At 49.4% G+C, this 27,525-nt stretch overlaps 2 protein-coding genes across 2 annotated transcripts in view; one reads left to right on the top strand and one right to left on the bottom strand.

Moving 5' to 3' along the window:
* The first annotated feature begins 2,454 nt into the window (after window positions 1-2,454).
* On the top strand, window positions 2,455-7,188 carry Mterf4 (mitochondrial transcription termination factor 4). Its single transcript, XM_032901669.1, has 4 exons — window positions 2,455-2,527; window positions 3,264-3,726; window positions 5,419-5,603; window positions 6,573-7,188. Exons 1-4 carry the CDS (start codon window positions 2,507-2,509, stop codon window positions 6,906-6,908), a joined length of 1,005 nt encoding a protein of 334 aa, XP_032757560.1. The 5' UTR covers window positions 2,455-2,506; the 3' UTR covers window positions 6,909-7,188.
* Window positions 7,189-7,318: 130 nt separating this feature from the next.
* The window catches only part of Sned1 (sushi, nidogen and EGF like domains 1), a 60,020-nt gene continuing 39,813 nt past the window's right edge, over window positions 7,319-27,525 (bottom strand). Inside the window, exons 17-31 of the mRNA XM_032901670.1 lie at window positions 27,196-27,309; window positions 26,480-26,593; window positions 26,064-26,177; window positions 25,422-25,535; window positions 24,811-25,107; window positions 24,388-24,571; window positions 24,083-24,195; window positions 23,137-23,418; window positions 21,870-22,014; window positions 21,715-21,797; window positions 20,825-20,920; window positions 17,723-17,839; window positions 17,036-17,123; window positions 12,308-12,389; window positions 7,319-11,838 (exon numbers count right to left, since the gene is read on the bottom strand). Of these exons, the coding sequence (XP_032757561.1) occupies window positions 11,827-11,838; window positions 12,308-12,389; window positions 17,036-17,123; window positions 17,723-17,839; window positions 20,825-20,920; window positions 21,715-21,797; window positions 21,870-22,014; window positions 23,137-23,418; window positions 24,083-24,195; window positions 24,388-24,571; window positions 24,811-25,107; window positions 25,422-25,535; window positions 26,064-26,177; window positions 26,480-26,593; window positions 27,196-27,309 (1,955 nt within the window). The 3' untranslated portion in view covers window positions 7,319-11,826. The remainder of the gene's footprint in view (window positions 11,839-12,307; window positions 12,390-17,035; window positions 17,124-17,722; window positions 17,840-20,824; window positions 20,921-21,714; window positions 21,798-21,869; window positions 22,015-23,136; window positions 23,419-24,082; window positions 24,196-24,387; window positions 24,572-24,810; window positions 25,108-25,421; window positions 25,536-26,063; window positions 26,178-26,479; window positions 26,594-27,195; window positions 27,310-27,525) is intronic.

Below are 27,525 nucleotides of genomic sequence, written 5' to 3'. Positions count from 1 at the left end.
TGAACACTGCCCAGGCCTGAACTCTCGGCCGCAACCTGTGAAGGTCACTGGGACTGGCGGGAGGACCAGGGACGGGGCGGGGACGCCTCGCGCTGCGCTCCTTCACTGGCTGCCCTGGCTTGACTCCTGTCAGCTCTGCTGCCTATCGCTGAAGGGGCAGGAGCTATCCATAGCTTCTTTCTTTTACTGCTCTCTCCTAAAGGTTAACCAGGCTCTTTGCCCAAACATTATCTAAAATACAAATTTAGTGGATAGAAATTGGTTTGGAATGTTCTGGTGTTCATCCATACGGGAAGCCAGACCTCTGGGCTGAGAGGGCTCTGTTGTCATTTTTTTTATTACTTGGGATATGTTCTTTAAAAAAAAAAGCAGACACCTTCGTGTGTGTGTGTGTGTGTGTGTGTGTGTGTGTGTGTGTGTGTGTGTGTGTGTGCATGTATGTATGTGAGGTGTATGTATATGTGCATATTTGCACTTAAAGTTTAGTGTTACCTGTAGCTTGCTTTGAGGCAGGGTCTTCCTATATCCAGACCCACATTCTTTTTGGCTAAACTGGTACTCAGTGCTGGGATTATAGGTATTAATGGGACCACACCTGGATTTTTTTATGTGGGTGTTGGGGTCTGAACTGCAATCCTTATGTTTGTGCTGTTAACCGCTGAGCCATCTCTTCAGCTTCTAAAACATTTGACTTCTTTTGGTGCCTTTGTGTGGCTAGGTATTCATATTGAGCACAGGTTTATTTCCCCCTCATCATAATATTTGTTTGTGAGTCTTTAGGAGTTTCATATCATGCACCCAAATCCTACTCATTTCCAAGTCCTTCCATGTCTTCTCTCACCCTTATAAACCCCCCCAAAGAAAATAAAAATTAAAGATAAAACATTGTCTTGTCATAGATGCATTGGAACTTGCAGTGTATCACAAAGTATACCTTTTGCTCAGACAGCTTTACTTACAAGTGTTCATTGCAATGAGTCATTGATCTGGTTCAAGGCCTCTGATTTGAACAGATTTAAAAATCTTTAGTCAGGGTTCTCTATTACTGCACAAACATCAGAACCAAAAAGCAAGTTGGGGAGGAAAGGGTTTATTCAGCTTACACTTCCACGTTGCTGTTTCATCACCAAAGGAAGTCAGGACTGGAACTCAAACAGATCAGGAAGCAGGAGCTGATGCAGAGGCCATGAAGGGATGTTTCTTACTGTCTTGCTTCCCCTGGCTTGCTCAGTGTGCTCTTATAGAACCCAGGACCACCAGCCCAGGGACGGCACCACCCACAATGGGCTGGGTCCTCCCCACTTGACTACTAGTTGAGAAAATGCCTTACAGCTGAGTCTCACAGAGGCATTTCTTCAACTGAGGCTCCTTTTCTGTGATAACTCCAGCTTGTGTCAAGTTAACACACAAAACTAGCCAGTACAATGGGCATGTGTGCCATTGTGTGTGTGTGTGTGTGTGTGTGTGTGTGTGTGTGTGTGTGTGTGTAAAAGTCAGAGAACAACTATGTGAGGTGGGTTTGCTTCTTCACTTTTACATGGGTTCCTAGGATCAAACCCAGGGCATCAAGCTGGTGTGGCAAGTGTTTTAACTGCTGATCCATCTTACTAACGAAACACACATTTTTAAACAATAGGTTACCAAATACTTTTATCTGGGTCTGGATCCATACTTACCATTTCAGGAAGAATTTTGGGCTGTCCTGAGAACTTATTACTGTATTACAGTGTCCATCAAAAACAACCCACCTCAAAGATGAGCCCAGGAACACAAATTTGGTTGCTCCAAAAGATTTTCCACCATCGATGTAGTTAGGTGAGATAGTTACAGAATAAAGCCATAAATCAAGGCATTTACCAGACGCATTGGTGGGGAACCACAGATAGGACGGATAAGGCAAAACTAGAAAAACACTTAAATACAGTTTTAGTTATTAACTAATGATACTGTTACCTTTTGGATTGGTAAAAACCAGTGGTGGTCTAGGAATTTATTTTAAAGGCGTTTATAGTCACAAAGCTGTTGGGTTAGACGGGTGGACAGTGAATGAATTTCAAAAAAGGTGACGAATAATCCATGATAATTTGGTTCCGGTCTGCAACATCCTAACTTCACAGTTACAGCGTTAGCTTATTTGGCCTTGTAAATTCTTTTAACACAGGTTTACATAGTCCCTCCTCCCCCAGCCCTAGTAAGCGTAGTTTCACAACAGAAAACGATGGTGTGCTCTTCGAGGTAGTTTAAAACTGTACTATGAAGAGCAGTTTTAAAACCCAGGAAGTGTTGCTTGTTCCTGGTAGAGATCACGCCGCTGAGTATACCCAAGTAAGAGGAGCTACACCTGCAAGCTGCAAGTGCTGGGCAGGAGCATCTGGGATCAGGGCTTGGGTCCGGAACTAAAGAACGCCGTCCCGGGGGAGTGCGGCGGACATAGATCGAGACCGGACGTTGTGAGTCAGGAAGGACCGCCTTTTCCGGTGTCACAGTTATTCGCTTCTTGGGCTCCATGGCTTCGCTGGGAAGGCAGGTGAGTTTGCCCTAGGCCCTGGGTTCACAGCAACTGTTGGTCGGACGTTCAGGAGGCACTGCCGCTGGTTCTTGTTGCCCTGGTCTGCGCGCACCTTGTGGCAGAGCGCTCCCGAGTTGCGTGTGCACAGATAGCCTGTACCTGAGATAGTTTCTGCCTTCTCCGGAGTTTCAGCCAGTGTGCTGCCTAACCGCTAGGGAGGCCTGGACCACCAACGTCGGCAAGCGGGGGAGGCTGACCATGCCAGCCAGAGTTTGAGACCAGTCTGGCGCGCACCGGGTGCTCTGTGCGTAATTTGTTATGTGCTAGTCCCAAACACCGAGGGCTATTGGGTACAAATGGACAGATTCATTCCTCAAAATATTCTTCCTTTAATGGAGGGAATCCTTGAAAAAAGAAAACTGTCCTTTGTTGGAATGAAATTAGGTGGCGTATCTGTCTGGTGGCTAGTCTGCGGTTCAGAATTATCAGCCAAATATTATTGCTTTTGCCCTGTTTCGTTAGTATGTGGATACTGCTGATACTCCTCTATCTTCAGTAAGTGATGTTGTTTGTATGCTAATTTTATGCTTTGGAGATTTTTTTAAATCCAAAGAAGATTTTACAGATTAATTTACAAAAATTGTTAGCTTTTGTGGGTCAAGGGTCAAGCTGAGGTTCAAGGTTACTAGTTCATTAAGTTTGTGGTGTCGTTATTCTGTGGTGGAAATGATTCTGTTTTTGCTCTGCCTTACAGGTTCCTGAATGGCATCGTCTAATGGCCCTTTCCTGGGCCTGTTTGGCTAGGCAGACCTGTCATTTCAGAAAAGAGAAAAAGATGAGTCCTTCTTTGTTTTGTAAACTGACTACAGTACCCAGTAGAGGGAACTTTCAAGAGTTTTCCAGCGTTAGACCCAAAAATTACATGCAGGAACCTGAACAGAGGACATGTATGGGTTCTGAGTCCTTGGAGCTTGAAAGGGCCATCAGTTCCCTCCAGGACATGGGTTTTGCTGAAGCCCATATTGACAGCTTGCTTAATATACAACCAAGTATCCATCCTCAACAGTTGCTGGACATAATTTCAGAACTTCTACTCTTGGGGTTGAACCCAGAGCCTGTATTTATGGCCTTGAAGAAAAATCCCCAGTTGCTGAAACTGTCTGCCACGCAAATGAAGAGGCGTTCCAGTTACCTTCGGAAGCTCGGCCTTGGAGAAGGTACATGATGCAGCAGACTTAATGTTGTGAGAAGAGTCAGAGTTAGGGAGAAAATAGCCCACCCTCGCAGGGATGTCCAACCTTTTGATAGTCTGGCCTGGAATTGTCACCTTCAAATGAGTTAGGCTGCATTCATAGATACCCTGGGATGCATGTGCGCTGTGGGCTAAACACACCTTAGTCAGGGGAAGTGAGGTAGGAAAGTTTGCTGAGGAGAGGTCAGTGTCTCCAAGGAGATGTGCAGTGGGCTCTGTGCAGATGGCGTTGTAAGAGAGAGTTGGGGACGAGCAGTCCAAGAAGAGAGAACCAAGTTCAAAGTGAGTTCCCTGTGTGTTCACTGAGGTGTCTGTCTAGCTCTGGAACACTTGGGACATGGAGTTCGTTTTTGATGGGTTAGTGTTGCTCTATGGTATGTATGTGTATGCATGTGTGTGACCTCTGCAACAACATCCCCCACACAACTTTCAGAGCTGATGGTACCAGGCTTTGGAAGGCTGTGAAGAGTGGCCTCCCCCTTCCAACAGTTGTCACACTTCTGGAGAAGGGAGGTGGTGCTCTCTACTCATTTGACCGCCTCTATTTCTTTCATTATTCATGGTAAGATTTTACCTCCAAATTTGGGAGGCTTAGAGCCCACTATGCTTGGTGTCTCTCCAGGCCTCCTCTAGAATATAAGCAAAAAGATAACTGTGTTCCCCTTGACAGATTGTCTCTTACAGTGTCATGTAACCCTAAGCTCAGTCAGCATGTGAAGCACAGCCTGAAAGGTGAAAATAAAGCTTACACTTTGGAAACGCCTCTTCACATGGAAGGGAAGTAGGGACCAGCGAGACCGTTAGGAAAGTTAGCTAACGGCTAAGTGATTTTTAAGTTTCCAGTCATAAAATTGGCACAACTATTCATAAGAAGACCCTTCACTTCACTTTGTCTGGGCAACCCCTACTTATACCATTTGTCCAAATACAGTTACTAATGTAAAACATGTGGAGACCAGGTGTGGTAGTGCCTGCTTTTAATTAAACCCAGTACTCTAGAGACAGTGGTGGATGGATCTCTGTAGGTTCCAGGCCTACCAAGGAGACCCTACAAAACAAACAGTATAACACGTGGTCACTCTGACTACTTGTGTGTCCTGAATGTTCTTGTTCCTACCATTGTTATTCCCAAGTTGTTCTTCATCGAGGTCAGGCTCCCAAGTCTAGAGATTATTAATCTGTCTTATACAGAGTGAGACAACAGCCCTGAGCCTCACTATACAGGAAGCACTCTCTGGCGTATCCCTGTGAATCCCTGGGAAGTTTTCTAAACTAAGCATGCAAGAGAAAGACATAGAATATGAAGAGTTCTTTCCATGGTGCTTCATGGAAGGTAGATCTCTGAAATGGGCAGTCCTGTGGAGGGAGAGGATCCTTGCTGTGTCATCACCCTCAGCTCCCTTCTGTCTCAGAGGCGTGTGTGTATCTGTATCTGAAAATGTGTCTGGTGGTTGTACATGTCATGGGGTACATGTGGATGCCACAAGACAACTTCTAGAGTCAATTGTCTGCCACCACAGTGTGGGTCTTGGGGATTGAATGCAAGTTACAGGCTTGCTGGCATGTGCCTTTATCTACCAGCCCCTAAATGTCGTTAAGCCCTTGGCTTTCTGGAACATGCTGAAGTTACATGCTTTGCTTTTCTTATATTCTACAGGGAAACTGAAGCGGGTGCTTTCTGTTTGCCCTAAGGTTTTCACCATGCGTCAGCAGGACATTGATAATATTGTAAAAGTCCTCAAGGAGAAGTGCTTGTTCACAGTACAGCACATCACTGACATTCTGCACAGATGCCCAGCTGTTTTGCAGGAGGACCCCAGTGAGCTAGAATACAAATTCCAGGTGAGAGTAAGCGATTGGGCTGGTGATGGCAGAGTTTTCAGGTGTTTTTAGTTCAGTAGGGTCAGCTGGTGGATAAGAAGCCTCTGAATAAAAAACTTCTGTTCTAGACTAATACAGCTCAGTTCTCCTCTCCTCTGTCCAATACAAACCTGTTCTCTAGCTCTGCGTCCTTGACAGTGAGTGGCCTGGTGCATTCCAAGTCCAAGCAGGTAAAATTTTCCAACTCTTGGAATGTCAGTTTGTGTGAGGGATTTGGAAATTGTGACAGTTGCTCTAACAGTTTAGTAACAGATGTAACAGGTCAGGTCCTAAGCACTTGTGCAGCCGGGTGGTGGTGACGGACTCCTTTCATCTTAGCAGAGGCAGGTGGATCTCTGCGTTTGAGGTCAGCCCGGTCTAGACAGTGAGTTCCAGGACAGCCAAGGCTGTGTAGAGACCCTGACTCTACAAACCAACCAAACAAGCAAATGCAGCTGATCTGAGGACCTGAGTTCAGATCCCCAGAACCCACCTAAGAAGCCCAGTGCCTCAGCCACCCCTATGGGGAGATGGGAGGTAGAGACAGGGAATCCTTGGAGGTTTGTGAACCAGCTAGCCTGGCCTTTGACCTCCAGAGCATGCTGTACTATACTCAAATAAAACAAACTTCATGTTCACACATTCTTTTAAAGATTCCTAGGTATGTTACGATTTCTTTGGGTCCGTTTTTTCCCACTCATGATTTCTGTTGCCCTATTTAAAGAAAAGGATATCCCTCTATGCCCCATTGTTTTCTGCTGCATTGTTCTCGGCCTGAATTTGGAAATGCTTTGAAAACTGAGATTTCAAACAAATGTGAGTCTTTTACAGTGGTTATTCTACCATTCTAATTAGGCGATTAATGATTTTGGACTACAGTTTGTTTTGAGTTGGAATGACAGGCTTTGGGGTTCTATACGTGGATTCCTAAAGGTGTTTGTTGTCTTTCAGTATGCATATTTCAGGATGGGACTGACACATCTAGACATTGTCAGGACCGATTTCCTACAGTATTCAATAGCCAAGGTCAAGCAGAGACACATTTACTTGGAGCGCCTTGGACGGTACCAAACCCCTGATAAGAAGGGGCAGACACAGATCCCTAATCCCTCACTGAAGAACATACTCAGAGTTTCTGAAGCTGAGTTTTTGGCCAGGACAGCCTGTTCCTCTGTTGAGGAGTTTGAAGTTTTTAAAAAGCTCTTGGATCAAGAGGAGGAGGAGTCTGAGAGCCATATGTCTGAGGAGGAGGAGGAAGAGGAAGAAGAGGAGGAGGAGCTGCCGTGACAGAGCACTGGGATGTCAGAGGTCATTCTCATGTTCCTGAAGCGCTGGGGAGCTTCACCTGGATCTTCTCAAGCACTTTTGATCCCAACACTGGTTTGATACAGGAAAAAACAAAAAAACAAAACAAAACAAAAAAACCCCAGCCAACCTGCAGTGATCTACTGGAGATTCAGGTAAATCCACCAAAGCAAATGAGGGGCTTTTTGAGTTCTGTGGGGGGCCCTACTCCATCCTAAATAAAGGACTCAGCTGTCAAAATCTAGGGAATGCAACCCATCCAGGTTGGTGTCTTTTTCTCTGTTAAAATAAGTTGTGCTACTTCCAGAACCATGGGGGAGAGAGGTGCCTTTCAGCTGAGGAGCACTTTGTATTTCCAAGTATAGTAAAGATAAAACCATGGAATTGTAACATGAGGGTTAGTATGTCATAGCACTTTATTTAATGAGAACAAGTAGCAGGTTTCCCACACGATAGGCATGTTCTTTATCCGACACCATTTCCCGGCCTTCTGACATGTCGAATGTACAGCAGAGTGAGGCAGTTGGTTAGTAACATGACCTTTAGTCACAGTTGTCAGACTAGCAATACACTTCTCTGCAGTTGCTGACCTGACCCTTCCTGCTTGGGCAAGCTGCCACCTCAAGGCCCCCTATCTCTCTGGCTCTGTAGCCTGTGCTAAAGAGTGAGCTGCTCAGAGACCAAAGTCAGGAATGCTTTGCTCGTATTTTTTCCCCATTTGGTGGCATTTAACAGTCATGTGAAACCCCGATGTGGGCCTTGTGTTTAGACTGAATTCAGTGCTTATGTGAGAATGACCTTGGTCCTCCAGACACCTGATAATCTTTGGGGATATTTTTTATGTCATGGCATTGGGATCTTGTCAGAGCCAGGGATGTTATAAAAGATTGTACATTGCACCACACATCAGTCCACAAAGCAATGCCAATGCTGAGAAACTGCTCAAAGACCTGGCCCATGAAAGTCCTGTGACTACAACAACTTTGGATTGTAACTGGACCCCAGGTATTTCTGTTTAAAGTAGAGGTCTTGCTGGATCTGAGGTGTGTTTTGTAAGGAACCAGCACCAAGGTGTGGGGCTTTTGACTTGCCTGGAGCCTGATTGCAAAGAGGAGGGTGTTCAAGGAAAGCAGTCATTCCCAGATTCTCCTGCACACAGTCAGGAGTTCTGACTTTGGCAGCTGTGTGAGGCAGGCTTATTCCTGGCAAGGGCGGGTCCTTGCCTGTTGGACTCACCACAGAAAGCCATCCTGTCTATCCCAACATCCCATAGGTGGTAAAGAAAGGGAATGCCTTCTGCCTGTTCTTGGCTGTGGACGAAACTAAGACCAATGATCCATTCTTTGCTGCTTACTCTTCCTTTGTGGCCTTGACATGATCTCCACTCTCCCTGAACATAGGGCATTTGGCTTTGGGCTCCATCAGAACTGAATAGAACCCTAGCCCTGAGCTCAATTAGGTGTCTGTTCATCTTAAGTTTTGATTAGCAAATGGTGAACCCAACAACTCATGAATGCCTCTTCAGTTTAACACAAAAATCTCCACACTCCACCTTGTCCATTAGATTCTGATTCCACTGTGACATTTCTTTTTTTTTTTTTTTTTTGGTTCTTTTTTTTGGAGCTGGGGACCGAACCCAGGGCCTTGCGCTTCCTAGGCAAGCACTCTACCACTGAGCTAAATCCCCAACCCCCACTGTGACATTTCTTAAGTGGACAGTGACTGTTTTGAGGGATTTAATTAGTCTGCATAAGAAAGGCATGTAAGAAAGCAGAGACCGCATGTGTGGAATGTCATACACTAATTCCTCAGCACCAGCGAGTCTTTCTCCACTCCACACTCAGCAGTCAACAGGCTGACTCTTGTTTGAAACACAGGCTCCAACTGGAAATGGGAATGTGGCAGCATCGGCCTGGCGGTGAGGGCCCTGAGGTTATTAGTAAAGTACAAAGATCCCATCTGCTCTTCAGTGATGCCACTTGAGCTTGCCACTCCCTGCTAACGCTGTAGCTTATGCGGTCTCCAGGACTCTAGCGAGTATCTAAGGTACAGTAGTGAGTTTTTGAAAGAGAAAAAAATTATGTGATAACATAGGTCCAGAAGTTTTTAGTGAGAATAAAACTTAAAAGGTTATGCCTCAAACTGTGTTTTATGAACTCTGAAGGGCAGGAGGTCTCTCTGGTTGGGATGTAGTTCTTGGTGCTGGACCTCTAGTCAGCTCTGCTCAGACTGGAGCAAGCAGTCAGGGTATGTCGGCTTTTGTGATTGTGGTGTTACTGCAGGGAGAGGACAGCTGTTTACAGCCTTGTTCGGAGTGGGAAGGAAAGCGGAGGCTGTGTAAAATATTTTTGTTTTGGTGAACCACAGCTGTCTAGTTGGGGCACAGCTTACAAGAAGCCTTGGACCCTGTCTCCTGGAGCCAGCCTGCCCTTTGTCACAGGTTTGAACAGGTAGCTCTTCCTGCTCTGTGGTGTAAGTTTACCTCAGGTTTCAGAGCAGGGGTCTCGATCGCTTTTCTTCTATGAAAGTTCAGGGGTCTTTCATGTCTTGATGCCAACTTGTCATACAGGATGGTTTTCTCCGCAGAAGGAAGGCTGAGGTCTAGATCATCTTATAAAGCTGCCAGCTATGGCCTGCTGCCTGTTTTTGTAAATGCAGTCTCATTGGAACACAGCTATGCTATCTACATCTGTGATGGTGTTGGCAGTACAGGAGCAGGGTTGGGTGTGTGCCAGAGGTACAAGTCATTCTACCTGCAGAGCCCAAAATCCTGCCTGAGCATCTGCCTGCCCTGCCACCCCTGAGTCGTAGACCAAGTGTCCAAGCCCCACCATAGTAGAATTAGCACTTCTTTAGGTCATCGGTATAAATGAGAAGAGGAGCAGGGTAGAGCCCATCTATTTCTGCACAGCCTCTCTCGCATCTCTTGTGAAAGCTGAGTCTTTTTCTTTGGCACTGGGATCTGGGTGTGGGTTTCTGAGCACAGAAGCATCACAAAGAGCCTGGTAACACAGGTAACTCTCCACAGAGGGACTGACCAGAACTGCGGAAACAGCAACCCTGGGTTGCAGCAGGGTGCATCGTTGCTTCCCTGGCAGGAGTCCTTTGGGTGTGCATGTCTGGCTGTCTCTTTTCTAGAATTTGGAGGACAGAGATCTCAGGGAGACTGCCTACTGCCGGGAGCTTGGCGTTTAAGTTTTGAACCTCATTTCCTGGGTTTTGGAAATCCTTGAGGTGTGGACAGAATTACCAGCACATGCCGGTCCTTTTGACAAAAGGAGTAACAGTGAACTGAGGCACACTCCTCTTTATACCCAGTCTTTCTCTGGAGGCAGCAGGCATTGTCCCCTAGGAGCCAGAATTCCAGCTGGCTGTGATGCAGGGCGGGATGGAAGGGACACACGCACCTTTTAGGACACTTGCAATCAGCCTCAGGCTTTAAGTTTGCTGCTGCTGGTCCTCTGCTGCCTTTCCTTAGGGGCGGGTGGCACTGCTCATTTTCTCAGGGCAGCTGTGGATGGCGAATTCTGGTTTCTTCAGAAAGAGAGGGTGTGTGTGATGTGTGTGTGTGTGTGTGTGTTTGTTGCTCTGAGAATAGGTTTTCTATAAGCCATTATGTGATAAGTACCTAGGGATTCTCATTTTTTTTTTCTAAAAATGAGTTTTCTGTGAGTTCTTAAAAGATGCATTAATATTTCTTTTTTTGCATTAATATTTCATCTGACTTACTGCCATGTAAATATTTTAAAACCAAATAATTTGTGGATTTTTGATCTTTGCCAGAATGAAGTTGCTCACAAGTGTTGGAGGGTGTTGTGTGCATTTTTGGGGGCTGAGGTGAAAAGGTGATGCTGTTAAGTAGACAGGATTTGAGTCTGGTCAGCTGCTCTTCCTGCAGTCTTCACATCTGAAATGGTCACGATGCACAGGCCCTGCTTAGGCCTGTCTGAGAGCCAGCTCTCCTGATGCCCTGCCTTTTACTGTAGACACTTTTCTCTTCGGATGACCTTCGCCCAGAACTGCTTTGCTCTTCTTTGTTTTTAGGCCTTTGGGTGACATTTCTCCTTCACTGTAGAACAAAGGTGATTCACTCCTGGAGTGGCAGGCTCCCAGATCTGCCTCGTTCCCACCACTGCACAGATGTACTGTTCTGACTCCTCCAAGGGAGAGGAGTGAAATGTCTCTGGCCAGCCAGTCTCTCGTTTCCAATTGATGTCCCATCAGTAAGTCAGTGTTGGGGCTGAGTTCAGGCTATACAGGGATCTCTATAGTGTAACCCAGTATTTCCCAGGCTTGTGAAAAAAATTTTTCCAATGCCCTTTGACATCTCACAGTTTATGTATGGGGAGGTGGGGTGGGACATGCTGGATCAAGCAGGCAAAGTTTCTTTCACTTCAGGGTTATTAGTGCTTAGAATTCCAGGATCCATGATATCTCTCCCAGTGAGAGGCTCTATTTAGGATCATCTGCAGGTTACATGACAAGGCCCCGCCCTTTTCCACCAGTAGAATGCTATTCATAGGGCTTGAGGGTATGTCCTTAGGTCCTTCCTAGTACCCCCAGGATTGTTTGGCATCCTTGATCCATCTAACACCCAGGCCCACTGTCCTGAAGGGGCCAGGTGATTCTTGTGCCTCATTGTAACTGGTCTGCATTTGCCCCTCCCCCAGAGAGTCATTTCCACCTGAAAGTGGATTCATATGGAAGGCCAGACCAGGTTATGTCTATTGGGAGGCTATAGACAGGGAATTCTGGAACCTTCCTGGTTGGGTCTGTAATAGCACAGTGCTAAGTTTGCACCATCAGTTGTCCAAGGTGCTGGGTATGATGGTGTCTCCAGTTCTCAACAGATCTTGGTATGAAGGAGAATGTACCTTAAGATTTCTTCAGTGTTTGACTGTTAATTTGATTCCTGAAAGAATTAAGAAAACCAGTTTGGTGAGAAAGAATCTTGTGTCTATTAAACCCTACCTCTGCCAACCTCATCTGTTCCTCATATATAACCCAGCAAAGCCCACAGCCAGACTGACAGGAAGCCTGGCCTTTCAGTCCAGGTGCACACACCAGCTGAAGGATGCTGTGGGATGAGCAGAAAACAACCTGACATTGTGGGGAGACTTCAACTTAGACACTTGGGCCTGTCAGTCACATCCTTGTTTTCCTGTTAGCACCACATTCATTCCTGTGCAGAACCGCAGTGACCACCTCCTAGCACAGCTGGCCTATCTGCCCTCACACGTGCACACGTGGGCACTAGTTTCTGAGTAGAGTACAGCCACACATGGGCTGCATTTTTGGGCAAATAGCCTACCGACCCTGTCAATACTACCCCTACCCACCCACAGAAGTGCATGCATGACAGCGTGGTCCCGAGAGTGCACCTGTTTGAGTTTTTTGAGGCTTGTGCTCTGGCAGCGCTCCTTAAAACACACGTCCTGGTGAACTTTGTAGACTTTCTTATACCTGTTGTCACAAGAAAACTCTGTGAAGCCAGACACTGGGACAGGAAGTGTCCAAGGGTTTCACCTAGGCTGTAGCTTACATATGGACAGAAGGAGAGACCGCAATTTTCTAACACAGTATTACTGGTGTTGGGGCAGGGGGAATGTGTAAAGCCTAATATAAAAGTACAGGGACTTAAAAATTAATTTTACTGAGTATAACATACATAAGAAAGTATTCATTTCAGGATACACTTTCATGAGTTGCTGACATAATCATGGTATTGAAAGACACCCTGAAATGAAAGGTCCGTGACAGGACATTGCTGGGGGCAGGCCACTCGGCCTGAGGCTTTGGGAAGGTCTGACTCCATGTGCTGGTTAGGTTTGTTGTTGTTGTTGTTTGTTTGTTTGTTTGTTTTTTTTAGGTCAGCTTGACACAAAATAGGGTCATATGGGAAGAGGGAACTTTATTTTTTTCCCATTTTATTTATTCACTTTATCCTGGTCGCAGCCCCCACCTCCCAACCCCCCCTTTCAGTCCCCTCCCTCAACCCTTTGAGAAAATGCCTCTATCAGATCGGCCTATGACAAGTGTGTGAGAGCCTCTTCTTACTGATTGCTGGGGGAGGGCCCAGTTACTGTGACCAGTCCCACCCCTGGGCCGGTGGGCCTGGTGGCATAGGAGAGCATGTGTGTGGGAGGGCCCAGTTATTGTGACTAGTCCCACCCCTGGGCCGGTGGGCCTGGTGGCATAGGAGAGCATGTGGAAGGAGCCATGGGAAGCGAGTCAGTAAGCGGCACTGGTGACCTCTGCTTTAGTCTCTCTGGGCTCCTGTCGCTTGTGTTCGGCCTTGACTCTCCCTGCCAATACACTGTGAAGTATGAGAGAAATACTTTGCTCCCCAATTTGCTTTTTTGTTGTGTTCCTTATCACAATAGAAAGCAAATTAGGGCACACGACTCTTCTGTTTTATGAATGTTTCAAGAACACAGCTGGGAAGTCTGGCACTTGCAAGCCTCAAAGGCAGGCAGCATGGGCCAGGAGGCCTGTGGGGCCTACCTGTCCCATTTATTAAGGCAACACTAGCAAGCCTCCTTAGCATCCAGGTCTTGGTTTCATGTGAGTGGCATCTACTCACACCATCCTTGTCCATTCAGTAGGAATGGGGGTGTATTTGGGTCTGTTGTCATTTCTGTGTCTGACCCATTGGAAAGAAAGTCAGAGTTCGTAGCAAAGCTCCTGCTTGCACTAGTTTTGGAGGGTACGTTGGAGGACTTCTGACTGTGAGGGAATAGAAGACCTGGAATTAACTTCAGCTTCAACTACCCCAGAACTTGGAACTACTACCACAGGAAGTAATAACTATTTTCAGAAGCTAGAAAATGGCCCAAAGAAAAATTGCATGCCCTGAGAAGAGAGAAGTATGCTGTGGACATTGAGCCACCACGTCATTGAGAGTAGGCAGTGGTCACAGTATTGAGGAAACAGGCTGGAGTTGGGGACGCAGGGGCAACTGGAGCTTGTGAAGAAATATTCTGGCGTGGAGAGGGCTCCACAGAGAACAATCTGGAAATCTGTGAGGAAAAGTGAGCTGCGCATGCACAGAGTGGAGTCCTGAGCGGCTGGGCCAGACCTGAGCCAAGAGTGGTAAGATCTTGGCAGTGCCACAGAAGGGGTGAAATTAGCCCTACATGATGCCTCCTCTAAAGCCTCCCTAAATCCTCAAAAGGATCAAACTAATCAAAGCCTGCCTTGCAGAAAACATTACAACAAATATACCTTTCTTGAAAATAAACCCACCACTCAGAAATATAAAATCTATATAGTTCAGTATCTGATAAATTAGGACATATAAAGAATCATAAGAGCCAAAAGCCACCCCCCCACCCCCCACCCCCCAAAAAAATGACCAGACATAAAACCCGGTGTGATATATAGCCTGGAGAAAACTAATGGAGTAGAAAACAATTCAGGAAAAAGAGGAAGACCTGTAAAGCGACTGCTGTCTATCTGCCCCACACACTTAGAGCTAAAGGGGAGTATGAGCAGTGTGAAGGGAGCAAGCGGATCAGTGATAAAGCATGGTGTCTGCTGGGGATGTGGCTGCGTGCACAGCACCTGCCGAGCAGCCTTGGAGTCAATCCTAAGACTGAAAGACAAAAACCAAAATCCCCAAAGCTAACCAAACAGCCATCGACAAGTATCTGAAATTAAATCTGTTGGGTAGGATTAATAATAAACTAGATGGTGTAAAAGAAAAGGCATGTGGCATTGAACACGTAGGAATACAAACTACCTACCAGGAGGCAGAGACATAGTCACATCTGCACTACTTACCATGCCTCATAACAACATAAAGACCTACAGTGACCCATGGGACGATATTAGTCAAACATATTCATAACTGAGCTCTAAAAGTAGAGAAGAGGAATGGGGGGGGTGAGCTATGGCCCAGATTTGATATAAGCCAAAACCTCAGAAATAAAATAATAACAAATCCAGAGAAGTGATTATGGCATTGCACACCTTTTATCCCAGCACTTGGAAGGCAGAGACAGGTGGATCTCCAAGTTCGAGGCCAGCCTGGTCTACAGGACAGGCAGGCCTGCAAAGAGAGACCCTCTCAAAATAGGTAAATGAATATTCTGGGGAATAAAAATAGTACCTGAATCAAAACATATAATCAAGTTGGCCAGAAACAGCACTAGAGAGGAAATAAGGAAGGCGCCACAGTGTGGAGAAGACTGGGTAAGCCAGAGGCAGGGGGCAGGGAGAGGGCCAATCTTGTCATCATGGTGGCACCAAGAAGCCCATGGGGTAGTGAGCACATCTCTGGTTGTGTCTGAGAATGTTTGCAGACAGCAGGAGAAGAGAGTCTGCCATGATGTGGATAGTACCATCCCACAGATGGGCGTTCTCTTCCACTACATGAGCTGTTCCACTTGACCCAAGCCTCTGTAGCCGTGAATCAAAATAAACCTGCCTTTACATCGTTTATGCCAAGAATGTCACAGTAGTAATTCTAATTGTAACCATCCGCCGGTAATCCTATATTTAACACACTTATGTCCAAATTAAGGCTTTAAGATCTATGGATTTGTGTACTGAGAAATGTTCCATTAAGTTTTCCAGGGAAGGAGAATGATACCTGACAGAATCTTAGATTTACACACAGGAGTGATGAGTGTGGGAAAGCAAGGCTTTGGGTACTGAGTGGTGATGACTGGCCAGCAGTGCTGGGGTATTTACTGCGGGGAACAGAAGGCAGTCCGATGATGATTCAAAGGTAGAAGACTCCTATAACTACAGATTTGTGCAAGCAACTCAAGGTAAAACAAAAGTTGAAGGTGTGCACTGTAAATCCTAGAGTGACTACTGGACAAAATGAAACGAGTATAATCTATGAGCCAGCAACCCAAAATTAGCCAGAAAAGAGGAAAATGCAATAAGGATCAGATGGAACAATATGAAACGATATGTAATCTGATAGATTTAAACCCAGCCTCATTACCCATTATGATAAGTGTAAAATGATCTAAACACTAATGAAAGACTGAAAACAAGCAAGATCTATCTGTTAGATACAGGGGAGTCTCTTCAAAGATGCACATAGGTTACAAGAACAGAATTAAACAGTTGGTGAATGAAGGACCATCCTCACACGGTAGGGACCTTTAACAGAGAGGCAGGCTCTGGTATAGGCAGAATGGCCAGGAGCCAGAGGAGCGTGTCAGTATAGACTAGTATCGGGCTAATTGCTCTTGTGGGTCCTGGCTGCCTCTGCACACCATATGGATGAGAGTCTCCTAGTTTCTCCTCTCACCAACTAAGCCTTGCATCAGAGTGAGCATCAGGGTGGCCTGTACAGGGTGGTCACACACCACCTTCTGCACAGAGCCCTTCAGGAGCTCCACAATTCTTGCAGAGCAGATACCACAGCCCATGTGAGGGTCTCCAAGATCCCAGGAACTCTTCCTTCTTCTGTTCTCACATTGTCTGCTCTATTGGTCTCTGCTGTCCTTCAGACATAGTAGGTACAACCTGCCACAGGACCTTGTAACAGATAGACCTGATGTCTGGAACATTCTCCATATCTGTTCAGTGTCCCTCTCCCATGAAGGGAGACTCCTGCCCCTAGCTCTCCCCATCTTAGGCTTTCCTCTCTTTCTTCCTGGACACTTCCTGATTTTGTTTACACTGTGTAGCGGATGTGCTTTGTGATGGCCGCCCTCATTTGGGTGTGAGCATCTGGCTCTCTGAGTGCCTGGAACAATCCAGCACACAAAAGCACTGAGCTTATACTCCTCTTATAGCAAGGAGGGTCTCAAGAGTCAAGATAAGCAGTCCTTCCTGTTCCCAAGCAAGAAACCAAGGTGAGAGTGATTTGCCCAGGGCCACATCAGGTGGGTTAATGGTAGAGCTGGGACAGAAGTTCTTGTGTGCTGTACGATTTCTGGGCTTTAAAGAAAGGAGGAGAGGCAGGTCCTGGAACTCTGTGAGGGCTCCCATGCATGGGAGTCAGCCTGTCCTCTCTCTAGTCAACTCTTGGCTGCAAGGGCTGAACAAGCAGTTTAGCCAGGAATGGTCAAAGCCAGTGTCTAGTTTCCATCATTCCTCAGGTAATAAGGACACAACACCAGGGCACAGAGACAGAGCTGACTTACACATGGTGGCAGACATCTCCTTCCCAAACAGGAAATGACTTGGTCTCAGAGAACAGCCGTGTGCAGGGGCGGGGCACTTTTTCACAGGCTATGACACAAAGGAGGAAGAAAGGCTGACTCTTAGGAGGAGGTTCTTTCCACCTCTCAAGCGAGACCCCTCCCCCAGGAAGCACCTGTGCCAGCCTGTGGATCTGTGCCAGCTACTTTCTGGGCCTGGGGCTTGCTTCAGGGTGTTCAGTATCTGCAGGCTGGTTTCCTTAAGTTCCTTGTGACCTCAGGATTCTTTTGTGTCTTCCTGGGAGCCTCCAGCACGTTTGGTACTCAGTCCAAATGTGCTCTTGAGCTTATCGTTCTCCCCCTGAATCTGTTGTCCCTCTCATCAGCCTGGCTCCTGAGATGTTGCTATGAAACCACCACCCCAGTTCCTGACTTCCTAAGCTTTGTTCACAGTGCTTTTCGACCAGTGCTTTGGGCATCCCTCTGTCCCTGTGGTTCATGCTTCATCTCTGAGGCCACACATCCATTATCCTGAGTTCTTTTGGACCCCTGCCTTATTACCTCACAGGTTGAAAGCCAACTTGGGGGAACCCATCTTGAAAGGTCAAAATCCGAGGGCCAAGTCCTAGGCTATCTATCATCACAGTTGCCCTGAGGCCAGTACCTGCTTAGTAGTCAGGTCTGACTTACCAAGCTCACAGTGTCTGCCTTTGAACCCAGGCCTGCAGTCACAGCTGTGGGCATTGGCACCTGGGACACAGGTGCCTCCATTCTGACAGGTGTCTTCTGAACAGCTGCCAGAGGTAGCTGGAAACAGGAAAGACTGTCAGCTTCCGGGCCAGGGAGGCCTGCTGGCACTGCAGGCTGCATCCCCTGATGATACACAAGGACAGCAGTGGCAAACCTGTCTTCCTCCTGTTGTTAGACACTGGTGCAGGATGCTAACAGTGCTGACTGGGTCTGGACTGGGACTCAACTGCTTGTTGAGGAGACCGTCCATTCCGTGTGGTGTGGTCTTGGTCCCCTCGTCATAACCACTTAGCAATAGATATGTGGTTATTCTGGACTGTCCCTTCTGCCCTGTATACTCAGTTTGTCCTTAAGGAGTGTCACACTTGGCTTACAGTATGTTTTGATATCAGGAATATGAATTTTCCTACCTGTTTCCTCTTTTCAGAAAATGTTTTGCTATCCTGAATCTTGCATTTCCATATGAATTTTAGGTACTGTGCATAATGCCCAGAGATGTTTACAGCAGCCCTACAGGATAAGGAAGTATGTGAGAGTATTGAAAATCTAAGAGTTCTTATCATCAGTCCTCACCCTCCGTGCATGGGACAGCCAGAACTATGAGGACCATGGCTGACACGCTTGTCACTTGTGCGTGAATCTGCAATTGGCAGAGCCTCAGAAAGGTTAATAAGAGCCTACTATACTTTTCATAAAAGTCTAGAATATCTATGGTGATGCGAAGTACCTTGGTGGCTCCTCAGGACAGAGATGGAGGTGTGGGGGCAGCTAAAGACACACACACACACACACACACACACACACACACACACACAGAGAGAGAGAGAGAGAGAGAGAGAGAGAGAGAGAGAGAGAGAGAGAGAGAGAGCATGAGAGAGAGCATGAGAGAGAGCAAGAGCGAGCAGTGAATGGGTCTGTGGGGTGTGGCAGCACCTTGTGGCAGGGCAATGTGCCGTACCCGATGGGTGATTTATACAGCAAAGCTATTCAAGCCTTGTACTTGCCTGCTATTGTGGGGATGGTCCCTGCTTATCCTTCTGGTAGAAGCCAGATATTGGTGTCTCGGGGGATAAATCATAATAATCCAGATACCCTGCTTCTGGAGTGAGGAGTGGAGAGAAGCCAGGGATAATATCTAGGATTAGCCTTTACTTTTTCACACTTGCCCTTGAGGTCTCTCCATCCTAGGAAGGCTGCTGTGGGAACCTGCCTCCTCTCCATAGATTCTTCCTGGGATTTGAAGGTACATCCCTGACCGGGAAAGTTATTTAGTGAGGAAACACCCTTTGGGGGCATTAATGTGCTTTAGGGACTCCTGAGGGCTTTTTTGGGGATACTCTTTTACTCAGGGAAGAAAAGTCCAACTCTTGCAGAGAAAAGGGTCAGATGATCTACAAGGAAACGAGAACAAGACTGGACACCAGATGACAGTGGAGAGAGGAATCTGAACCTGGCATACTGAGTGAGGGCTGAGAAATGTGTGTGGGCACACATGGCCTTCAGAGCTTGTTTCCTTGTGTACTAGACAAAGGCCAGCATACAGAGAAGGAAGGACAACTGAAAGAAAGGTTGAGACCCTTAGAGGTCCGCAGTATGTAGTAGGTTCACACCGAAGGCCAGCGACATTAAGTTAGATGAATTGGCTCACAGAAGGGAAATGCTGAAACAAAGGAGACAGCCCAGAATGGACCCACACATGTGGGGACACTTGGCTCAGGTGACCAAGAGCTGGGTTAGAGTGTGTTTCTTACAGAGGACTCTCTGTTGTCATGTGTGACACACCCCTCCCACCCCCACCATCCAGCCTCTCTAAGACTAAGGACTCAGTGCAGGACGGAGTGGGCTGCATGCAGGGCCCAGGAGAAAAACCACAAGACTAACTTCCTACCAGATTCTAGCATGGGCCAGGACCCACCATTATCAAAGGCAACCTAACTGACAAACAGATGGACAGACAGCATGGGTGTGACAGGAACTGAAGGTCATGAGTAGTTTTGTGTCTGAGGCCTTAAGGGGTTCTCTTTCTTGTAATATCACTGAAATGTACCCCACTGCAGGGTGACAATGGCCTTGGGGCCACTTGGATTTCTTTTTGAGATGGAGCCCAGGAGACTGAACCCATAGGGAAAACAGACTGTTTTGGGCTTTATGAAAGGGAACAACTGGTACTCACAGGGGCCAATGTAACACAGACTATCCAGTGAGCCTGCTTTATCTTCTCAGAAAGCAGGACAAACTGGTCAGGAGTGTTTCCATGCCACAGCATGCACAGCCACCCTCCCAGGGTGCACAGGGTCAAGAGCTGGTACAGGTGTCCCAGGGTGGAGAGAATACTGAATTCAGGATCAGTGGGCCCTCTGTTTGTACCTCTGGCATTGTAACATCTTAAATATGAACAGCTGTCCTTCCAGGGCAGTTTCTCAGGTGAGGTTACTGTGGGGCTTACACCTCCACCAAGTACTCTGGTCTTTGTGGGGCTAGGTGAACAGAGTCTTAAGTGTCTGACTCAGGAGGAGGAAGGAGGGCCTTGGAATCTAATCCATAATCCCTAGAGGGCTTAGAGGGCGAAGGACAGAGCAAGAGCCTGACAGTTGAAGAGGCATCTGTTGCGCTGCTGGCTGCTTGCCCAGAGGTCCTGGAATCATCTGGTGCTACATGGGGACAGAACAGTCTAGGCTACAAGTAGCCCTTTTTTGCCAAGCTTGGGGTAGCATTCCTCAAGCCAGGGTTTGCTCAATGGCCACTCTTCACTGATGTCCACCTCCTCTAGGAAGTGAGCTGGGTGGCCTGAAGTGGATCCCCAAAGTGGGTGAGGAGGGGCAAGGTGGGGGGTCACTGGAAATAAGGAGAGTGGCCCAGTCTTTCTAAGACAGATCCTGTGCGTGTCCTGCTCTCTGGCCTCTCATGAAGTGGGAGGTTGTCTCAGCTGCGGTGCCAACTCCCTTGGGCAGACCCGATACTTCACAGTTTTCCACTGTGGTGCCTCTCACCATAGTAGCTACGGAGAACAACCAGCCCCCTTCCCTTCCACACACGACTTACTTTCTGTGTCCTTGCTGTTGTTCTTGGGTAGCTGAAGGGCCAGACGGGCCTGCTCAGGGGCCTCTGTGTTCTTGAGCGGCACCGGAGTGGTGGGTTCTAGGAGAAGCTAAGGGTGACCACATGGCCCTTGCTTCATGCCCTGGTCCACCCATTGATCTCCCACACTGGCAAAGATCACTGTGGACCCAGCACTGTCCCCCAGTGGAGGCTGGGCCTCATTCTCCCTGCCCCTCTGAAAGCCATATGTTCTGCTTTCCCGAAGCTGCTTCCTAAGGGGCCTTGTTGATGCCAGCTGATGTCTGGGCTTCTCTCTCTTCCCCAGGGTCAGGGTCTCCTTTCCTTTGCCCTCAGCCATGCTCTCTGAGGTGGGATGGGGCTTCTCTTCCTCATCAGCATTTTCAGCCATCTTGGTTCTTGGCCCCAGCTATAAGCCATCCCTATGGAGCTTATCTCTGCCCTAGGCATTTCCTCTTGGCCCCTTTGTCTGCAAGCCTGGTGATCCCTTTCTTGGTACTCATATCTGCCCACCCATAGGCATCCGTTCTCTCACATCTGGGCTTGGTGCCCCTCTTGTCACTGCCTGTCCTCTCACTTACTCGTGTCCTCTGCTCTCTGCCCTTGAGGTTAGGGGCCTGGCCTCTCCCAGGCAGACTCAGGGACTGCCCTTTACCTGGGTAAGCAGATGGCAGGAGCCTTTCCAGCTACCCTAGAAGTCTTAAAAGCCTCACACATGGCCAGGATTGAGGTTGCTAGCAGAGCCAGGACTGACTGGCCAGTGCAATCTTTAAACCCAGATTTTAAGGACCTCAACATATTTCATGCCAGGGGCAAGGGTAGTGATGCCACTAGAGTTGCTACTAGGTTGGTGCCAGGAAGTTTGCAATACGCACGTGATCTCACAGTTACTGCTCTGCTGGGCAAGCCACCAAACCTGGCACTCACTCTTCCTCTTCCGTCTACAAGCTCTGAGAACCTGCAGACAGGGGCAGGAGGGTCATGGGTTGAGTGTAGACTGGGAACCCAGGGCTGGGGCTAGGGTGTGTACCTGGGTGGCTGGGTTGGTGTTTCAGGGGCACCGTGGTCATTGAGGAGGCGCAGCTCTGGCAGGCGCAAAGGGGCTGGCCTATTTCTGAGCATCCGTGAGTGGTGTCCTCCCTGGTGCCAGCGCCTGTCGGTGCCATCCCTGGGGGCTGCCAAAAAAGGAGAAAGGGGAGTTGCCACCAACTAGGCTGCCTAGTGTTCCTGTCTCGGCCCCTACTGCAGGAGTGGCAGCTCGCACCCAGCCCCACTTAGGCTGGGCAGAGAGGGGAGCACATCGCCTGAGAAGCCTTTGTCACAAGCTGTACCTTTCTGAGAAGAGGCTGTGCATTTATGCTGCAGCAGACGCACTGGTCTGGAAGGCCGGCTCCCCCACACTCCCCAGCAGAGTCCTGATGCTAAGTGGAGGCTAGACTGGATCGACCGTTGTTTTCCTGATGTGCAGCTTTCCTATAGCCAGGCCTTACCACCCTTCGGCCTCTCAAGCAAAGTGACTTCCTTCCTTCTCTGTCTGCCTCATCCTGACTCTGAGAGGGTTGGGTGTGAGAATTAGTATATAAGCACTGCCTTCACTGTCAAGTTCACAAAGCAGCCTTGGCTGGGGCTGGGGTGAGAATGGAGGAGGGGCCCAGAAGGCTGGGAGTGGAGCCTCACTGTCTTAGAGAGCACTGGATGACTCTGAGAACCCGCTGTCTTGTTTTCTTGTGCACCTTCTGCTTGTCTTCTCGCTGAGTTCTGCTCCCTGCACTCCTGAAACTCTCTCACACAGCACCTCACGTAAGGTTTGAGAAAGTAGTAAGGGGCACACAGGACACTTTTGGGCTCCAGCTGAGTGCCCTGTCACCTTGGGAATAGAGTGAGGTTGTTAATGTGGCCACCTGAATGTGTACACCCCAGCTTTTCACTCTTACCCTCCCTGCCCTACCCAGCTACTTGTAGTCTCTTTCCCCACCCTCTGGTGTTCATGCCCAGTGGCCCCTTTTGGGTCAGGCCTGGGCCTCGGCATTGCTGCCTGCTTGGTAGCTCTTTCACGGTGAGGTCCTGTATTTGCTGCTAAGCCTGCTGGGATTGGACTGGTAAAACAGCATAAGGCGAGGCTCATGCTGTCAACCGTCCTTCCTCTCCCTGATGCCTACATCTCTGTTCCCAGGAATGGCCCATGCAAGTTGTCTATGCTGCCTCTTCTGGGCAAGGATCCCACACCCCAACAGCAGCAAACAGCAGCCGTGGGTTTGAACAGCTCCCCAGGCCGTCCTGTCAGGGAACTAACTCACAGGTGATGATGTAGAGGTGCGCAGGCTCACTGTGCAGCTGGCCCTGCTCTGTGCTCTGCACTGCTGTGACCGAGAGCTGGTACCGCCGACCGGGCATCAGATCACGCACCGTATAGGACACCAGCTTCCCATTGGGGATGTAGCGGCTCTTGGTATTCTGACTGGTGGTCACATTGATGACGTAAGCCTCCAGTGAGATGCCTGGAGTGGGCGTGTCCCAGACCATATGGGCAGAGGTCGCTGTGACTCGAGAGGCAGTCAGGTTTGCTGGAGGCAAAGGCCCTGGATGAGGAATGGACAGAAGGAGGTGGTGAGAGGTCAAAGGGCATCTAGTGAAACATGACCTAAGGACTGTGAGATCTGGAGCTGTATCTGAAGACAGCCTTCGTTACTGCCTACTGTCATCCTAGTTAATGCTGCCATCCTGTCATCTGGGGGGGGGGTGTGGCACAGGGATCCTGTATGCAGAAGTTAGGTCATGCCTCAAACATGCTCCCCAAGTGTCTGAGGGCCACAGATGGGCAGTCCTGAGTCTGGGAGGCACAGAGTTGTACCTAGTAGTCATCCTTGCTTTGTAAATTCCCACTGCTCTCACACTCTTCACAACTCATACAACGGAAAGGGCACATGGACCAGTAATACCAAGAAATGTAGCCGGAGTGGGCTGGTCACATGACCCAAAACCCTGAATGACATCGTCCCAGTTTGCTCCTTGAAGGCACACTGAGGAACATCTTGCTGTATTCAGGTGCTGGTGCAGTCTTAAACAATGTCTCTGGCAGAAGCCTTCTCCCCCTGCCCATCCAAGTGAAGAGATCTCAAGGAGGTCAGGGTCTGAGTTTATAGTGTAAGGACACTTTGGGCAGGATAGGATGCCAGGAGGGAAGCCCTGGTCTCGAGGGTACCGTATGTGACTACTGAAGGCAGGAATTGCTGGTCTGCTTACGGGTCCACACGTTCAGCGGAGCTGAGGCCAGGCTCTCTGTAGGATATTCAGCCCCTCCAGGCCCACTGAGGGTGGTGAGCCGCACACTGTATCTTCTCCCTGGCAGCAGGTCCCTGTCAGAAGCAGGCAGGGAGGAGAAGAGAATCTAGGGGTTAGCTCTAAACGACCAGGAGTCACGTTTCGCTGACAGTGGTCCTGGCCACCTCCCTGAGGGGCAGATCAGGCCCCAGCCCCACTTAGGTGAAGAATGGCAGGTACACAAAGAACATTGTAGGCCCCTGTGCTCCTGAGGCATCTCCTCTTACCCAAATGTGAGGCGGTCCACACTCCTGTCCACCTCCGTGGACTGGACCACAGTGTCCTCAGGGTAGAGGACAGACACGCGAACCCTGCTGACAGTGGCATGCTGGATCCTGTGGAGAGCCCACTGCACTGAGATGGCATTGGCTGAAATGTTGGTGACCTCGAAGTCTTCAATAGGGCGGGGTCCTGCAGGGCAACAAGCCGCTCAGCTGATGCCACCCACGCCACCTGCTCCTCACCGCCCAGCCCAGTGCCTGCTGCTTTCTACCCGACCTTTCTCCGACCCACCCCTGTGGTTACCGCATCTTTCCCTGTAGGAAAGGCAGCCCCTCCAACCCCCTCAGAGCTGTCTGCTGAACAGTGGGTGGGTAGGGAACAGGGTCCACTCCTGGGCAGTGGTGACCAGGCCACCTTGAAAAACTCACGGGTGCGGGCGAGCAGGGCTGCAGGCCTGCTGATGTCATTTTTGTTGTTAGTGTTTCTCTTGACTGAGAAAACGGAGATGTTGTAGGCACGGCCGGCTGCCAGGGCCCGAAGCTGGTGAGAGGAGCGGCTCCGGTCCACAAAGTCCGTGCGCCTGGACGATCCATCCGAGGAGGCATAGGTGACTGCATAGCCGTCCAGCACCTGTCTGGCCGTGGTGCCCTCAGGTGGGCTCCAGGAGATGGAGACCCCACTCTCCTCCACCCTTTCTACCCTGAGGGCTGTTGGTGGGAGGAGCTCTTCAAGGTTGCACCAAACACAAAGGAGGTGGACGGGTTAGCCTTTAAGCAGGGAAGAGTAGCTCCCAGTCAAGTCACCTAGATTGGCCCTGGGGCCTGGTCACCCAGATCATTCCTAGCAGGGAGTCTTCTCACTGGGGCCACATGGCCCTTTGGAGGTTTGCATTTCTACACATGTGGCTGTTGGTGCCCCCTCCCTGCTCTGAAGGGGACCTAGGTCAGCAACTGCCTGCCCATCTTTCCCACTTGGCCCCTGGCCTACCTTCTGGCCCCCTTGCTCCTCCATCCTCCTTCCCGGAGCTCCTGGCCCTCACCTTTGGTGCAGTCCTTGCCTGTGTAGCCCACTTTGCAGGTACAGCTGTGGGACCCGTTGCTGGCCAAGCAGTAGCCGCGGCCCCCACAGGGGCTAGAGAAGCAGGGGTCACTCACTAATGGGGGAAATAACAGTGAGAGGGGAGTTGGGGTTTTCTTGTACCTCAGCTTCCTGTTGCATAGGTGGTCTCGGTGGGGGAGGGGTGGGGTAGTGCCGTGGCATCTGCTATCTCTCTCTGCCTCTCAAGCTCAGAGCAGAGCTGCCTGCCAGGCACCGTATGGCCCAAACAAGCTTGGCTCTAGGTTGGTGCTGCAACCTAGAGAGAGACTAGAACACTGTCCAGGAACACTCTGGTGTCGGGCCTTATAGGCAAAGGTAAAGTGCTGTGGGTGCCTGTGTCCTGGAAGGCCGGGTCGAGGGACCTATCGCGTGCTAATAGGGGAAAGGGTTCTTGTGGAAAGGACAGTGAGTGCGGGGCTCTGGGGATGCAAGCTCAGCCTGTCCAGGGACAACAGAGCCAGTTAAGGTGGGTGTAAGGCTGTGGACTGAGCATGTGCTCCTGTTGGAAGGGGAGGAAGATGAAGGAAGCAAACGGGGTGTCAAGGAGACCAGACAGGCGAGGAAGGCCCTCAGTGACACCTACCTGTCTCACAGTTGTAGCCGAAGAAGCCCTCTGGACACACGCACAGGTAGGCCCCACCACCGTCCTCACACCGGCCTCCGTGCTGGCAGGGGCTGGAGGCACAGGCATCCACCTCTGGAGAACACCCAAAGGGTTGGCCCGAGCTGCAGGGAGGGACTCTGGGGGAGGGAGGAGAGGACAGCGGGAAGACGGGATAGGGGGAGGCAAGGAGCAATGGCCAGGAGAGGGGAATGGCGCACCTGTGGGTAGGAGGGGCTCTCAGGGACCCCCCGCCCAGTTTCCTTCCTCCCTCCAGGTCACCACAGCCTTGGGGGTTTCTCTCTCTGGGTGGCTTGTCCAGCAAGAGATGGCTCCTGGCTTCCCCTCTGATCTCCCAGCAGCCCTGGTTCTGTGGGACCCTCCTGAAAGAACCCTACCTGTTTCACAGTGGGTTCCAACAAAACCTTCAGGGCACTGGCAGATGAAAGCCCTGGGGAGGTCCCTGCAGGAGCCTCCATTTCTGCAGGGCTGTGCTTGGCACTCGTCTGTCTCTGCACAGACAGGGGATGGCACTGACTCACATTGGAACTACCTGCATGGACCCCAGGATTCATTCTATTTGCTCCCTAAGGATCAGCAAGGCCCTGAGGCCTTAGTGCCTGGATGTTCTACTCTGAACCACAGCCTTTCTCCTGTCACATCCACTTGCTCCTCCTTGGTTGGTTTGCTGCCCATTTCCAGCACCTAACACCCTCATCGCTGCTTCTGTGCGTGCTCTGTGCTCCCTAGCATCACCCGTGGAAGCAGCTCCTAGGCTTTGCCCTTCAGGAAGCCAGGGTCTCCGTTTCCCAGCTTCAAGCCCCACACGGGCACGAGGGATGCAGGTCTCACCCTGCCTTATATTGGTCAGACCTCTGCTCCCTCCAGTAACTGGGAGCACCAGGTACCTCCACCACCAACCCCTCCCCAGGCCTGAGTCTGATGAGCTCTCAGTCTCCAGGGCAAGAGGGGACTCTATCCTGGCCAGCAGAATGGCCCCAGAGAGCAAGCAGTGAATGGGATAGTTATTTAGACAAGAGTTCTGTCCCGGGGAAGGATGGTGTGACAAGGTAGCCATAGCTGAGGAACACCAAAGCCTCAGCAGACCTCTTACCTAGCTCACAGTGGACTCCTTCGTACCCCGGGCTGCAGAGGCACTGGTAACCAGCAATGAGGTCCTGGCAGGAGCCTTTATGCAGGCATGGCTGAGACTGGCACTCATCTACTTCTAAGGACAGACCCCAAGAACAAAACAAGGTGGCCATTAGTAATCTAGATGAAAATGGATACAAAGTCACTCCGGGCTCTGGGCAAGTTTACAACACGCCTTGACACGTAAAGAAGCCAAACCAGGCTTACCCTCGGGATCTCAAGCCTGCTGGTGTCTGTGAAATGACTAGGCTGCTCCTGAGGTTTTAAAGGATCCTGCTCTTTCTGTCTATCA

Source organism: Rattus rattus, chromosome 4 (genome assembly GCF_011064425.1).
Source record: "Rattus rattus isolate New Zealand chromosome 4, Rrattus_CSIRO_v1, whole genome shotgun sequence".
NCBI classification, from domain to species: Eukaryota; Metazoa; Chordata; class Mammalia; order Rodentia; family Muridae; genus Rattus; species Rattus rattus.
The sequence above is the reverse complement of the archived record's forward strand: the minus strand, read 5'-3'. Positions and strand labels throughout refer to the sequence as shown.